The 16,743-nt window shown below is 43.0% G+C and overlaps 1 protein-coding gene across 3 annotated transcripts in view; it reads right to left on the bottom strand.

Moving 5' to 3' along the window:
• The window catches only part of TINAGL1 (tubulointerstitial nephritis antigen like 1), a 49,746-nt gene that overhangs the window by 11,812 nt on the left and 21,191 nt on the right, over window positions 1-16,743 (bottom strand). For all 3 annotated transcript variants that reach the window (XM_034413353.3, XM_034413356.3, XM_034413354.3), the window contains 6 exons: window positions 15,867-15,981; window positions 13,229-13,352; window positions 9,802-9,952; window positions 8,707-8,896; window positions 6,661-6,706; window positions 3,639-3,762 (listed from right to left, as the gene is read on the bottom strand). In XM_034413353.3, the coding sequence (XP_034269244.1) occupies window positions 3,639-3,762; window positions 6,661-6,706; window positions 8,707-8,896; window positions 9,802-9,952; window positions 13,229-13,352; window positions 15,867-15,981 (750 nt within the window). The remainder of the gene's footprint in view (window positions 1-3,638; window positions 3,763-6,660; window positions 6,707-8,706; window positions 8,897-9,801; window positions 9,953-13,228; window positions 13,353-15,866; window positions 15,982-16,743) is intronic.

Genomic DNA, 16,743 nt, shown 5'->3' with positions numbered 1-16,743 from the left:
AAGACACTGAGCTTGTCAATGGAAAGGTCGGCAGTTCAGCGGTTCGAATCCCTAGTGCCATGTAATGGCGTGAGCTCTCGTGACTTGTCCCAGCTTCTGCCAACATAACAGTTTGAAAGTGCAAATAGAAAAATAGGGACCACCTTTGGTGGGAAGGTAAGAGTGTTCCATGCACCTTTGGCATTGAGTCATGCCGGATGTCTTCGGACAGCACTGGCTCTTTGGCTTTGAAATGGAGATGAGCACTGCCCCCTAGAGTCAGGAACGACTAGCACATATGTGCGAGGGGAACCTTTACCTTTACCTTTATTATAAATCGCAATAAATAAATAAATAAATAAATAAATAAATAAATAAATAAATAAATAAATAAATTAACTTCAATCTGAAATTCCACATCCCTTCTTCTTTAAATAATGAATGACTTGGCTTGACTGTTCCTAATATGATTTGATTGCTTATTTGTACCCTATGACTATCATTAAGTGTTGTACCTTATGATTCTTGATGAACGTATCTTTTCTTTTATGTACATTGAGAACATATGCACCAAGACAAATTCCTTGTGTGTCCAATCACACTTGGCCAATAAAGAATTATTAATAAAGAGCCCTTAAAACCTGCCTCTTTCCCCAAGCTTACACCAAATCTATTTGGAGTAGTGGTGAAGATGATGGCCTAGAAACCAGGAGATGGTGAGTTCTAGCTAGTCCCAACTTAAATATGAAAGTTGGCTGGGTGACTTTGACCAATCACCAAGAAAGGTGGACTTTGGACCACTCACCAAAATGATGGTGAATTCTAGCCCCACCTTAGGTACAAAAATTGGCTGGAAGACTTTGGGCTAATGACCAGGAGATGGTGAGTTCTAGTTCCCCCTTAGTCATGAAAGCCAGCTGGGTGTCTTTTGGCCAATCTTTCTCTCTGAGCCCAACCTACCTCACAGTGGGAAAAATAGGAGGAAGAAAGAGTATTAGGTATATTTGCTGCAGAATGTTAAAAAATGATAAATAAATAAAATAGATGGCAGATTTTTGTAGATAATTTTGATTGTGATAATTTTGTGTTATTTTTATATTTTATGTATTCTATGCTTTTACATTCATATTGTATGTTGCCCAAACTCAGGATGGAGTTGGGCAATCTATGAATTAATTAAATAAATAAATAAATAAATAAATAAATAAATAAATAAATAAATAAATAAATAAATAAATAACAAGCTAACTAGTCTGTTTTTAAACCATCCAAATGAATAGTAATCATCATTTCATCTTGGGATAATACTTACCTTTTACAGATAAAATAATGCAAAGGTATTTCAAGGAAAGAACATAAATCTGGACGATTAAAAAAATGAATATTTAAACAACAGTAGTGTAAAAGCTGTCCAAAAAAACTGTTTTAAAAAATCAATTTGAAATCACCTGTTATCAATGTGCTATCAGTAAATGGCAGATGCTAACAGCTGCAGGACTCTGCCTGGCAATTGTGTGGGTGACAGTAGCTATCTAAAATGAACAGGTTGAGATAAATTCATCACGGTGGCCAGGAACATAGAGAAGAGAGAGAGAAATAAATGACTTTCTTTTCAGCTGTCATATAGAAGGGGCAATAAAGGAACACATCTCATAGGTTAATGGTGTGTAGTGTGAGAGGAAGTTATTCATTTCGCCTGTCTAAAATCTTTTGCTCAGCATTGCCAGCTGACTCTCAGTCTGGTTACAGAGAAAAAGCTATGAGAACTATGTTTTTACTCCATGCCGTACATGACTTGATCAACTTCAATCTTTAGTTGACTTTTTCTAAGTGGGAGGATCCCAAACTTCCTAGCCTTTTCTTAACTAAAAATGTTCCAGTTGCCCCTTTCCAGCCTGTTATTGTCGCTTTAGTCCTTTTTCAACCAGAATGTACAGAGTATCCTAACATAGACATATAACAGATTTGTAGAAGACAGGGGCGTCCTCAAAGGACGAGTATAAAAGTAAAAATTATGGTTGTGATGGTGTGGTTGAAAATCTGCCTGTTTTTTTATAGCAATAGCACTTAGACTTATATACTGCTTCACAGTGCTTTGCAGCCCTTTCTAAGCGATTTACAGAGTCAGCCTATTGCCCCCAACAATCTGGGTCCTCATTTTGCCGACTTCGGAAGGATGGAAGACTAAGTCAACTTTCAGCTAGTCAGAATCGAACTCCTGGCAATGAGCAGAGTCAGACAGCAATACTGCATTCTAATCACTGCACTCTCACAGCTCTTTATAGGTGACACTAAGTATGTATGAGACAGAGTATGTGTGTTTGTGTACATGCATTTTTATTAGTACTATCATTTTGCAAAATTTCTACCTGCATTTGGAGTTGCATTACCTTTTGTTTCCTCAATGAAAATGGGTTAGTATGAAGTTATAAATCACCTAGGATTGACACCTGGAAATTTTAACAAATACTAAGTAGTATACTGTTATAATGTATTTGTCAGCACTTCAACCTGCATTTACTCTAGTGCTGTAGAGAGGGGGCAGAGGGGGCAGCTGGCAAGAGGACGCTTGACATTTCACCTACTTATTTTCCTTGAAGATAATATCCCCTAGGAGATGAGAGGGAGGGGAGGACATTCCTGGGAGCTTAAGTAGTAGATATGGGGAGAGTGATTAGGAAGAAGGCCAATGAGACGCAGAGATTTGGGGAACGGAAAGGGAAGTTTTGGGGTCAGGAAGTCAGAGTTGGCTACGACATGATCGGGGGCAGATTGTCATGCTTAATAAAATGAAAGATTTCTTCAAAGACTATCTGTTTGGAAATGCAATTTATTTTATTTGAGACGATATCGAAACCTGACAGTATTAAAAATATCGATAGAGTCGAAACAGAGTTCTGGCTGGTTCTGAAAGACTGGATTGGGGTAGACAGAGAGCAAAATTTATTGCTCTAGAACAGGAAAATAATGAATTTCTAACACATTTCTAGGGCCAATAAATAATTGGTAGGATGATGAATTTGAGAAAAGCCAGATGTAAATAAAGCTACAAACCTCCAGAGAAGGCCCATAATTTCATATATGCAGGTAGACTCACTGGAGAAGAGCCTAATGCTGGGAAAGACTGAGAGCAAAAGAAGAACGGGACGGCAGAGAACGAGGTGGCTGGATGGAGTCACTGAAGCAGTCGGCGTGAGCTTAAATGGACTCCAGAGGATGGTAGAGGACAGGAAGGCCTGGAGGAATGTATCCATGGGGTTGTGATGGGTCGAACACGACTTCACAACTAACAACAACAAGCACTCAACTTACAATGGTAATAGAACCTGCCCATATGACTGACCTGATTTTATGACTTTTTTGTGATGGTCATTAAGCAAACGCCGTGGTTGTTAATGCTATGGTCCTTAAGCAAACCCATTGTCATTATGAGGCATTTTTGCTGAAAACTGGAAATAAATGCTGGATTTCAGCAAAAACATCATAAATCAAGTCAAAAACTAACTGTAGTTTTGAGTTTTCCTGACACTGTTATCTACTGCTGGAACCGCAGTGCCAAAGCAAACACAACTTTGACATTTCTCATTAGACAAAGTATTCACTCACAAAGGGACACCTTGGATTTGGGTTTCTCATTGACTTCTAGTGATCTCACTCACCCAGTAATTTTGACAGAATGGGTACCATGTCGACGGTACTGCTCTGGCTTCCCAGCTGCTACTGGAGTATGCTGATAAATCCCACTTTGATACACAAAGAAGTCTTCATGCACTTCCATGATGGCTGCAGAGGAATGGAAAGGAGGTAAATTATGGATCTAGGCTAGAAAAGGATCTGACATGAGCACTCTATTCTTCATAACTCAAATACCAATATTTCTGGGCTCACCCACACTACAAAAGTTAGGGAACTTCTAAAGCTTCTAAAGATCAGCCATAACTGCACCTTAGGGTATCTTCCACCCCGATTTCCAAGATGTCTGGTTTTCCCCAGTTCAAGGAGAGAGGCAATTTAGATCTAAGGAGAAATTTCCTGACAGTTAGAACAATTAATAAGTGGAACAACTTGCCTGCAGAAGTTGTGAATGCCCCAACACTGGAAATTTTTAAGAAGATGTTGGAAAACCATTTGTCTGAAGTGGTGTAGGGTTTCCTGCCTAGGCAGGGGGTTGGACTAGAAGATCTCCAAGGTCCTTCCAGCTCTGTTATTCTATTCTATTCAACTCATAAGAACCCAACCTTGGAAAGTTAAGGATGCCCACTTAAGGAAGTGGGACGGAGGAGGGGCAGGAGGGTCACAGCAGGGTGAAATCCAGTAGGTTCTGATAGAGAACCGGTAGCAGAAACTTTGAGTAGTTTGGAGAACCGGCAAATACCACCTCTGGCTGGCCCCAGAGTGGGAAGGAAATGGAGATTTTGCAGTATCCTTCCCCTGCCATGCCCACTAAGCCTCATCACGCTCACCAAGCCACGCCCACAGAACCAGTAGTAAAAAAAAATTGGATTTCACCACTGGGTCACAGGAATATTGTGGACTGTTCCAACCAAAAAGCATTAAAATAGCATGCAAAGAACAGCTTTGGGCATCCAACAGGTTGGAAAGTTTGTTTCCTCAGCTTGCTTCTGAGTTGCCATAATGCCAGTGGTATTTAATCCTGAGAGGTTTTAGAAGCAAGCCTGGGCTGTTTCCTGATTCATTATTGGCCCAGATTACTATGGCTGCAAATGACTGTCCAGAGAGAGTGTTGCTCATTTTCCTTTTCCTGGTGACCTCCTGGGCAAGTCCACACAGGTTTTTAATAACATTATGGAAAAGTTTTCTTATTGCTTTCTTCCTGGAGTTTTTGTTCTTTTGGCTTTCTTGGTATTTCCTTGGTAGACAGCCCTGGTATTTTCCATTTCCCACTGAAATGAGAACCAGTTAAATCCTGGTTAATTTTGAGCCCAACCAAGCTTTGCTAGGCGCCACCACTTTCTTGCCCAGCCGGCCTTTGTTCACCCAGGTTTAGGCTTCAGCATGTTGTGGGAATCCAATGATAGTCAATTATCTGTGGCTAAGAATGGCTCCTTAAAAAAAAAACAGATCTCCTTTGACTCCTTCATTTATTTAATATTATGTTGTCTTTGGTTTTCTGTTATAGCCCAATTCAAGGATATTTCCTTTTGCCTTCTGGAGAACAGAAAAGTGGATTGTTGCTTTCTAAGCAGCTTAAGATTTGAGAGACTGTTGGGTAAATAGTTAGCTGCAAACTTCTCCATTATAGGTGAGCATAACTTCACCAAATCATAAGCAGGCTGTTACAAAGAAAATTAGAATGTCTGTATGGGAATAAATAAGTTAAATACAAAAAAAAAATATTGCTGGAATTAGCTTTCTTAGATCGCAAGATCTAAAATGGACACCCAACATCAAAAACGTTATCAAAAAAGCACAACAAATAATGTTCTTTCTGCGCCGACTCAGAAAGCTCAAACTGCCCAAGGAGCTGCTGATCCAGTTCTACAGAGGAATTATTGAGTCTGTCATCTGCACCTCTATAACTGTCTGGTTTGGTTCTGCAACCCAAGACAGACACAGACTTCAGAGGATAATTAGAACTGCAGAAAAAACAATGGCTACCAACCTGCCTTCCATTGAGGACCTGTATCCTGCACGAGTCAAAAAGAGGGCTGTGAAAATATTTACAGACCCTTCACATCCTGGACATAAACTGTTTCAACTCCTACTCTCAAAATGACGCTATAGAGCACTGCACACTAGAACAACTAGACACATGATCAGTTTTTCCCCCGAATACCATCACTCTGCTTAACAACTAATTCCCACAACACTGTCAAATTATTTACTAAGTCTGCATTACTATTAACCTTCTCATCGTTCCCACCACCCATCTCCTTCCATTTATGATTGTATGACTGTAACCTTGTTGCTGGTATCCTTACGATTTATATTGATATTGTTTCCTGATTGCTTATTTGTACCCTATGACTATCATTAAGTGTTGCACCTTATGATTCTTGATGAATGTATCTTTTCTTTTATGTACTCTGAGAGCGTATGCACCAAGACAAATTCCTTGTGTGTCCAATCATACTTGGCCAATAAAGACATTCTATCTATTCTAGCTATCTAGATTCTTTCCATGCATAATTCTCACGGAGTTCTCTTTAGTAAGATTTATTGAGATGAAGTCAATAAGGTTACAAGAATTCCAGCCACTGGATTATTTCCAATTTAAAACCATTACATCCCTGTGAATTTTAGGGCAGAGACAGTGGTGAGATTCAGCCAGTTTGCATCATTTCGGGAGAACCGGTTGTTAACCTCTGAGCAGTTTGGCAAACTGGTTGTTGGAAGAAATCATTAGGGCGGAGAACCAGTTGTTAAATTACTTGAATCCCATCACTGGGCAGAGACCTTCTGATTTTCTTTCTGGCAACCTTCCTACAATCTCATGAGAAAGAAGGTCTGCTCACTGACATTGGAGGAGCTTGCAACGGATTATTTACATAGCGATCTCTTGATTCTTAGTAGTCTTGAAATAAATCATTTCCAAAAAAAAAAAAAAAAAAACCCCAGATATTTTACTAATAAAGGGGCAACTCAGCCACCGCTTTGCAGTACAAATCGTTTCTCCTTTGTGTGTCTTTCCACCCTGATGGGTATTTCAGAGAGCCTCACCTTGCACAGGTCCATTTTCCATTAACTCCTTCATGATCTCTTTCTCCTGCAAAGAAATGACAGATGTTAGATCAGTAGAGAATCAAAAGCAATTATTTATTTCTCATGGCTTCTCCTTAGACGAGGAGCTTATGTTCTGATCAATTTAAGGGCCAAGTTGATCCTATTAACATGTTTTTCTACTTTGGTGCTTCCCAGTGTCCATCATCATCATTAACCCCCATGGTTAGTCAGGGGATTGATGTATACTGTAATACTGGCATTTAGAGAGTGCCTGATTGAACTGAAAATTGATATATAATCATGCTGATATTACTTAATAATGGAGACTACCAAGGACTCCCTTAACTTTCTTCACTTTTCTCCCAAGAATTTCAACATAAGTTTTCAGAGATGCAAAAAGTTAGCTCAGGGGCAGGTTCAATTTCAGAGTTCCTTGCTTTGCTGGGCTTAGGTAGCCCATTGTCCTACCAAAATAGAGCCTGGTGCATCCAGTTTTGACATGCTGTATCAAAATGGGTGACCATATTCTCCCAGTCTTAGTGGAGTTAAGCCACTGACTACAGGTAATCCTTAACATATGACCATAAGAATGGTGGTGGAACAATGGTTAGAATGCAGTACTGAAGGCTATCTCTGCTGACTACCAGCTGCCAGCAGTTCGCAGTTCGATCCTGACATGGCTCAAGGTTGACTCAGGCTTCCATCCTTCCAAGGTCAATAAAATAATGACCCAGATTGTTGGGGGATGATAGGCTGATTCTGTAAACCGCTTAGAGAGGGCTGTAAAGCATTGTGAAGTGGTATATAAGTCTAACTGCTATTGCTAAGTGCTATAGGTCACCCATGTGACCTACCCATTTTACTATCTTTTTTGAAGCAGTCGTTAAGCAAACACCATGGTTGTTAAGCAACAATTGCAGTTGTTAAGTGACTATTGTGTTTGTTAAGTGAACCAACTATTCACTATGGGCCAGTTTTGCTAAAAAAACAGAAATAAATGCTGTTGTTTTGGCAAAACCTTTAATTAGAGATGTTGTTTTATTGTCCTATTAATTTTTTCCTTCCCCAATAGCAAATTGTTGCTGTAAACTAGTTCACTTTTTTATTATACCCTTTTTATTGTAAAGATTGATCAAAGACTGTAATAAATTTGATTTGCTGACCACTCCTCCAGGGGTGAAATCTACTTACCTTCCCTACCAGTTCGGAAGGGCATGCGCCCCGCGGGTGCTAGCTTCACTCGCATGTGCATGTGCATCAAATGTGCGCGCCGACCCTCTGTGCATGCGCAAACCCTTCTGTGCATGCGCAGAGGGTAAAAAACAGGTTACTTCCTGGTTAAAACCAGGAAGTAACAATGGCTGGGCGGGTGGGAAGCGCCTTGAGCTGCCGTCGCTACCGATTCGTCGAACCAGCGAATCGAGCTGAACCGGGAGCATTTCACCCCTGCAGTGTTCTACTTAAATCAAATAACAATGCCTAGTCTTATTTCCATTTCCCATAGACCCTGACCCCTCCTCAGAGATTTTACCAGCATGCTAATAAGAATAAAAAGGAGCCTTGATGGCACAGCGGACTAAAGTGCTTTTTAAAGTAGCACTTAGCTGCCAGCTGCCTGCAATTATTGCGCATTCAAATCTCACCAGGCTCAAGGTTGACTCAGCCTTCCATCCTTCCGAGGTAGGTAAAATGAGAACCCGATTTATGGGGGTAATAAGCTGACTTTGTATAAAATAGAACACTGCTTGGGGGGGGGGGGCGAAAGCCCTACTAAACAGGTATATAGAAAAATATGAAGGCTATTGCTTAATGCATTGTAAGCCGCCCTGAGTCTCCGGAGAAGGGCGGCATATAAATCGAAGAAAGAAAGAAAGAAAGAAAGAAAGAAAGAAAGAAAGAAAGAAAGAAAGAAAGAAAGGAAGGAAGGAAGGAAGGAAGGAAGGAAGGAAAGAAAGAAAGAAAGAAAGAAAGAAAGAAAGAAAGAAAGAAAGAAAGAAAGAAAGAAAGAAAGAAAGAAAGAAAGAAAGAAAAGGCAGGACTTACATTTGAGGAGAGACGATATGCAGGTGTGGATTGGTAGATCTCATTGGAGTCAGTTTGTGAGTTGGGGCAACGTGCTGTGGCTTGCCTCTTCCCCCTGCCAGTGGACCGGGTGTGCATCATGCAAGGTGGACTAGCATGAGAGCTCTCCTTTTCCTGGCTGGTAAAGGGGTAGCATTCATCGGTCACCACCCTAGAAGGCCCAAGGGAGAAAAGAGAATAGTTTGGAGGTGTCTTGGAACTCAGGACTCATGACCAGGCTCACTTCCAAAGATCAAACTGTTTGTGAGCTAGCTTAGCAGTGCTTGAAGATCATGGTGATAAATAGCAACCTAGAAAAATGTGATCCAGACTGTTGACTAACACAAAGCCATTGAACCATAGAATCATATGCTGTCCACCCTCTACCCTATGTTCTCTAAACATCTTTCTCCTGAACTTCTGCAGGAAACCAAAGATTGCCATACAGAATACAGAACAACAGAGTTGGATTGAACATTGTAGGTCTTCTAGTCCAACCCCCTGCCCAAGGAGACCTTACACCATCCTGGAGAAATGACTGTCCAATCTTTTTTTTTTTTTGAAGCCCTCCAGTGATGGAGCATCCAAAACTCTGGGAGTTAAGTTTTCCATTGATTAATTGTTGTCACTGTCAGGAAATTTCTCCTTAGTTCCAGCCAGAGGTGGGCTTCAGCAGTTCTGGAGAACCGGTAGTGGAAATTTTGAGTAGTTTGGAGAACAGGTAGTAAAAATTCTGACTGGCCCCGCCCCCATCTATTCGCTGCCTCCCGAGTCCCAGCTGATCGGGAGGAAATGGGGATTTTGCAGTATCCTTCCCCTGGAGTGGGCTGGGAATGGAGATTTCACAGTATCCTTCCCCTGCCATGCCCACCAAGCCATGCCAAGCCCACCAAGGCACACCCACAGAACCGGTAGTAAAAAAATTTGAAACCCACCAATGGTTCCAGCCATAGTCTAGTCTAGTATGTTGTACTCTTGGAAATGAATGTCCCTTTCACTATTTCCATGCTGCTGGCCTCACATAAAAATCCGAATTGTCCCAAGCTCATTTGCAGAAAAGGACCATCGACCACTCACCCCCTCCTGCGCAGGAACCACCAGGCTCCATCCACGCGGCCTCCATTGCAACCTTGTTGGTGGCGAGTGTTGCAAGACAGCAGGTTCTGGGGGGACAAGGCAGGTGTCATGTGTCCCATGGAGTGGATCGAGATCCGGTCAGAGGCCACCGCTGGAGAGAAAAAAGAAACTTGTGGTTAGAAACCTGTTGTGTTCCTTCCATCCAACTCTCCAGCTGCAGATCCAGGATTGAAGAACAGGAAAGGGGGAACTGAAGGTCAGTGAAGAGAGGGACAAAAACATTTGAAGTGCAAGTCCATAAGCATGAGAAAAAGGAATCGGATCGTGCTTCAGAAGGCTAATGCAAAACACATCCATATGTATCTCTAGACCAGTGGTGAAATGTAAAATTTGTTTCTACCGGTTCTGTGGGCGTGGCTTGGGGGGGTAATGTGACTGAGTGAGTGTGGCCAACTTTTTCTTTTTAACTTTTAAAAGCATTTTTTCTACAACCTCTTCCGAAGAGGATGCTTTTAAAAGCCTCTGATGATCCTAGCTGAGTTGCCTGATCATCAGAGGCTTTTTTTTTCTTTTAAAAACATTTTTTCTACAGCCTCTTCAGCCTAAGAGGTTGTAAAAAAAAATGTTTTTCAAAGACTCTGATGATCAGGCAACTCAGCTGGGATCGTCAGAGGCTTTTAAAAGCATTTTTTTCAGCCTCTGATGATCGCGCGGCTCAGCTGGGCATGGGGGGTGGGGCAGGGATTTTTGCTACTGGTTCTCCGAACTACCCGCCGCCATCGCTACTGGATCGGGTGATCTGGTCTGAACTGGGAGTATTTCACCCCTGCTCTAGACCCTGCAAGTACTTAAGAGATTTTCAGAAGCCAATCAAGGCTAAGTAGGAAGAAGAAATTCTCCTGGAAGTCAACAAGTCTTTGGAGTCAACAAATCCAAAGAAACTGAGGGCCCTGTAATTTGATTCAGGTGCAGATGATATGGAGCTATAAATGGACTGAGTATAGATACTCGTTGACTTACAGTCATAATTGGAACCAGAATTTCCACTGTTCAGCAAGTCAGTTGCTTAGCTGGTCAAATCCAATTTCATGACCATTTTTTTTTGCCACATTGTTAAGTGAATCGCTGCAATTGTTAAGTGAAGCACAGGTTTGTTATGCGAATCTGGCTTCCCTCAATGACTTTGCTTGTCGGAAGCAAAGCCTCTGAAGCAGGGGTGGGTTCTAAATTTTTTTACTACCGGTTCTGTGGGCATTGCTTATTTTGTGGGTGTGGCTTGATGGTCATGTGACAATTCTTTAGGATTTAGCAGAGGTACTGGTCTACCAGGCTTTTAACTGCTTGCAGAGCTGTACCGGTCTACTCATTTGTTTTTGGAGGCACCGGTCTACTCATTTGTTTTTGGAGGCACTGGTCTACACATTCATTTTTGGAGGCACCGGTCTACTCATTTGTTTTTGGAGGCACTGGTCTACACATTCGTTTTTGGAGGCACCAGTCTACTCATTTGTTTTTGGAGGCACTGGTCTACTCATTTGTTTTTGGAGGCACTGGTCTACTCATTTGTTTTTGGAGGCACTGGTCTACTCATTCGTTTTTGGAGGCACCAGTCTACTCATTTGTTTTTGGAGGCACTGGTCTACTCATTTGTTTTTGGAGGCACTGGTCTACTCATTTGTTTTTGGAGGCACCGGTCTACTCATTTGTTTTTGGAGGCACTGGTCTACCCATTTGTTTTTGGAGGCACTGGTCTACTCATTTGTTTTTGGAGGCACTGGTCTACTCATTTGTTTTTGGAGGCACCAGTCTACTCATTTGTTTTTGGAGGCACTGGTCTACACATTCGTTTTTGGAGGCACTGGTCTACTCATTTGTTTTTGGAGGCACCAGTCTACTCATTTGTTTTTGGAGGCACTGGTCTACCACCACACTGCCTTTTAATACTGATCAGCTATAGGGCAGCCCTTTGAAGCCCCGCGGCAAGAGTTTAAACATTTTTTTTCCTTCTAGCTGATCAGCTGGGACTCAGGAGGCAGCAATAGATTGGGGCTGGGGCCAAATAAAAGGTAAGAATAACATGGGGGGGCGGAGGGGGGCGGGAGGGCCCAGCTCCCGAACAAAGAGAACCGGTTCGGTGACGTCATATCGTCACCGCTACTCGCTCGGCCAAACCGGGCCAAACCAGGAGGAACCCACCACTGCTCTGAAGGTCACCAATCAAGATCACCTGACCCCAGAATGCTTCAATCATTGTAAATACATGCCAATTGCCTACCATCCCAATTTTGATCATGTGACCATGGGGTTACTGCGAGGATCATAGGTGCCAGGACCGGTTGTAAATCTCATTTTTCAATGTCGTTGGAACTTCAAATGATCACTAAATGAATGGATTGTAAATCAAGGACTATCTCATAAGTCTGTCTTTCAATGTGCTTAAGTAGGAAATGAGAACTGGCAACCTTTTGAAGGCCAAGGCCAGTCATTCATGCCTTAAGGAGCTACATGCCACCAAGTGGGTGGGGGCCATACCACCTATGAAGTTGGAATAGGTTTGGAGGATGTATTTTTTAAAAAAAAATATATATTTTGAGAGCCCTCAAAGGGCATAAGAAGCTGTTGTGACCTAGGCTCACTTAGTCATTATAGGACACAATTAGTCTCAAACAAAACTATTTTATTATAACAGCTGAGAATTACTTCATTCCCAGCTTAGTCCAAATTAATTCCAAAACAAGTCCTTCAGAAAAAGTCCTTCGGGCTTATCACAAGCCTTTATCTCCTTTGGCATCCTGCCAAAGGCCTTTCTTGGCAAAGCCCCACAAAGTTCAGAAACAAGAGATGCCGACTAGAAAACAGATTTAGCAACGTTGCTTTCCTACAAAGAGCCCAAGAGCCATTGCTGCTCTTTTAAGCCTTATGGGAGGGGCCAATCATCTCCTGGCCTTACTCCTGAGTCGTCCCTTTTCCTTTAGCTGCTCTTGCCTTCTGGCAGCTCTGCGCATGCGTGCACTAGGAACAGGCTCCTCCTGTTCCTCTGCCTCTCTGCTGTCCAACTCTGGAGGCTCCGGAGTCCGCAAATCACTCCCAGATGGCCTGGCCCCATCTCTGCCTCTGACGCAGAGCCCTCATCTGGGCCTTCTCCAGACTCCAGGACTGGCCCATGGTCCTCCCCAGCCACCTCACTGTCCGACTCTGCTGCTAGCTCTGTGGGCTGCTGGTGGACCACAACAGAAGCAGACAATAGTTTGCACACCACAGTGGAGGACAACTTACCCTACTTACCCTGCACAGTCATTTGTCTAAATGGTATAAGGACTGCTATGTTGGGCAAGGGTTGGACTAGAAGACCTCTAAGGTTCCTTCTAGTCCTAGGATTCTATGATTCTATACTCAGGCTGTCACATTTGCATCCAAGGGTTGCTACCTGCTGTGGAAAAGGCCCAGGATCCCGCACAGTTGCCTTGATCGAGAGGCTCATGGATCATCCCAGACCATTTATCGGCAGCATTGAAATGGGAAGGGAGCACTTCATTGATGGCCATGTTGATCTGCAGAGGAAAGCAGAAAGAGAATGAATCACTCAATAAAAACAACAATTTTCCCAGGAGTCGTAGGAAAAGTGTGATGGGGGGGGGAAGGGCTATGAACATTCTGAGATCCCAACCAGATCCCCCACAGCAGGAACTGCTGTTCCATAAAACTTTCCGCAAAATGGTTGTTCTCCTTTATGGCAACTTGGAATGGAGACACTCAACCCTTGTCAATAACAGAGCAAGAGGAGCAGTGGTACAAGGAGGGTAAAAAGTTTAAGATGAGCAGCCACAACAGTATGATTGGAGCTCCACTTTTTTAGATATGTTGTGAAAGACACATACGAAGAAGAGGTTGAACTTACATTGCAGCGTCAAACCTACCATTTTTCTATTTTGAACCCTACCCCGCAGAGTATCTACTCCAATGTTTATCAAGGTGGCAACTTTAAGCTGTGTGGACTTCAACTCCCAGAATTCCCCAACCAGCATACCAGTTCGGGAATTCTGGGAGTTGAAGTCCACACAGTTTAAGATTGCCAAAATTGAGAAATACCAGGGGTGAAATCCAGCAGGTTCTGACAGGTTCTGGAGAATCGGTAGCGGAAATTTTGAGTAGTTTGGAGAACCGGCAAATACCACCTCTGGCTGGCCCCAGAATGGGGGGGGAATGGAGATTTTGCAATATCCTTCCCCCAAGAGTGGGGAGGGAATGGGGATTTTGCAATATCTTTCCCCCAGGAGTGGGGAGGGAATGGGAATTTTGCAGTATCCTTCCCCTGGAGTGGGGAGGGAAAGGGGATTTTGCAATATCCCTCCCCCTGGAGTGGGGTGGGAATGGAGCTTTTGCAGTATCCTTCCCCTGCCACGCCCACCAAGCCATGCCCACAGAACCTGTAGTAAAAAAAAAATAGATTTCACCACTGAGAAATACTGATCTATTCAATCAACAATATGCTTTTCTCTTGTCCATTTCTCAAAGTAACAACAATTTTCAGAATAGATTTAGGATTTAGCAGGAACTTGAGCAAGTTTTGCAATCCTTTTATTGATGAATATGCAGGCTGTAAGAGGACAAGTGGTGGAGTCTACACACATTTCCACACCCCTAGGCAGCAGCAGGGTGGTATCAGATCCCCAAGGCTGTAGGCTTACAAAACATCTCAATGTTCAAAGCATTTTTCTCTTTCATGGGACAGATTCCAAAACATGATATTTTCGTTCCTGACCTTCTTGCCACTCCTGTTATTGATTCAAGAGATTACAACCAGCATTCCACGTTTTGTAGAGATGCCAAAGCTGAGGGGTGCGTTTGTATGTGTATGCGTGTGTCTTCCCTTCAATGTGTACATTGCAACAGTCTGGACATTCTACTGTGTCAAATGCCAGAAGTCAACATAATGGAACAGCACTCTTCCTAGTCCTTGGATATCACTGCTACAAATGTGGCATGAAATATTTACTATATTCCGCTTAGATTCGACTTTTCCTCCGAGGATTTTAAAACACTGAAGAGCTATCTTGGTACAACATAGCAAACTGAACCTGGATTTACTGAATGGACCCAGTTCCTTCAATTCCCACAAAAACCACCGCCATAAAGCATTTGCCCTTCAAGGGCTCTGTGAATCAAATGATGTCTGTCTCCTCTCCTTCTTGTTTTATTCAGGTAATTTCAAGACTGGTCCTAATACTTCCACACAATTCATTTACCTAATTATTTAACTAACCAGTTTCTGGACTAATGTACTACACTGAATCTTTACATAATCAAAATCAAAGCAAACCCATATTGCACTCATAGGCCACATAGACCATATCAACCAATCTAAAAGATGGTAGACTAAGTTTGCAGCTTGGTTCTCATAACAAAGGGGATCTAATTATGAATTAATTCACTTTCTGGATTTGTGTAATACCCTAAACCACAAACACCCATCTACTCTCCCTTCCAAAAACCTTAACTAAAGTTTAAAAAAGGGGATGCGGTGGTTCAGGGACTAAGACGCTGAGCTTGTCGATCGAAAGGTCGGCAGTTCAGCGGTTCGAATCCCTAGTGCAGCGTAATGAGGTGAGCTCCCGTTACTTGTCCCAGCTTCTGTCAACCTAGCAGTTCAAAAGCACGTTAAAAAATGCAAGTAGAAAAATAAGGACCACCTTTGGTGGGAAGGGAACAGTGTTCCGTGCCCCTTTGGCATTTAGTCATGCCAGCCACATGACCACGTAGATGTCTTCGGACAGCGCTGGCTCTTCAGCTTTGAAACGGAGATGAGCATCGCCCCCTAGAGTCGGGAACGACTAGCATATATGTGCGGGAACCTTTACCTTTACTAAAGTTTAAAAGAACCAATGGGTTGTGTGAATGAAACTACTAGCTCTTCAAAGAATATGTTGTGTAGAAACATCATCCCAGTCTACTTGAAGATTATAGCTTGTAGGGATGAAACTAGAGGATGAAAACTGTGCACCCCAGGTGAAGTTCCTGCCAGAAAATCAGAATAAATCTAACAAATAAATGAGAAAACCACTTACATGAAGCTCATTCATATTCATGACAGATGTGGGAGGCTTGATGGTGCCAAGTCGATACCGAATGCCCTCCTCCAGTGTCATCCCCCAGAACTGGCTGTAGTTGGAAGCTCTCCAGCTAAAGAAAGACAGAAGACAATCTGCTAAAAAGACAAAGCTTGTCTCTGCCAAGGAAGAATACTCAGAATGAGCCATGGTAACATTTCCATCTCAGGTTGTAACATCTGGAATCTGTTGTAAGATGAGTTTGGTTCCCTCTTTCCTGGTTGCTAATTAGCTCAGAATGAAAAGCAGAAGTCCTGCTCTTCCTGGAGCCTGAACTAGTGAATGGGTTAAGCATCTAAGGCAGGGGTCCCGGACAGTGGTGGGTTGCTCCTGGTTCGGACCGGTTCGCAAGAACCGGTAGTAAAACCGGAGGGAGGCCCCACCCACTGCCCTGGATGTTGTCATCAGCGATCTGTGCATGTGCAGAAGTAAGGCACACACGCGAGCGAAGCTGGCATACGCGCGCGATCCCGTTGTGAACCGGTAGCAAAAGTAAGTAGAACCCACTTCTGGTCCTACACCTCTGGACCGCAGCCCACTAGTGGGCTGTGAGGAATTTGGAACTGGGTCACAGAAACAACAGGAGAGCACATACACATACACGTTCATCCCCACTTGTGTGAGCAACGGGCAAGCACATGCATGCACACACCATTCGCATGAGTGGCAGGAGCATGTGTGTGCTGCTCATGCAAACGGAGCTGCCTGTGTGCATGTGTGCAAATGCAGACCCATCCCCTCTCCACAAAGCCGGAAAAGTTGGGGAACTCAGATCTAAGGCAGCTGGTTTGTTCCAACTGGTTCAGAAAACATGAGCCTTAATTCCCAGCGATGG

Source organism: Pantherophis guttatus, chromosome 10 (genome assembly GCF_059756535.1).
Source record: "Pantherophis guttatus breed Tessera chromosome 10, ASM5975653v1, whole genome shotgun sequence".
In the NCBI taxonomy this organism is placed as follows: Eukaryota; Metazoa; Chordata; class Lepidosauria; order Squamata; family Colubridae; genus Pantherophis; species Pantherophis guttatus.
The sequence above is the reverse complement of the archived record's forward strand: the minus strand, read 5'-3'. Positions and strand labels throughout refer to the sequence as shown.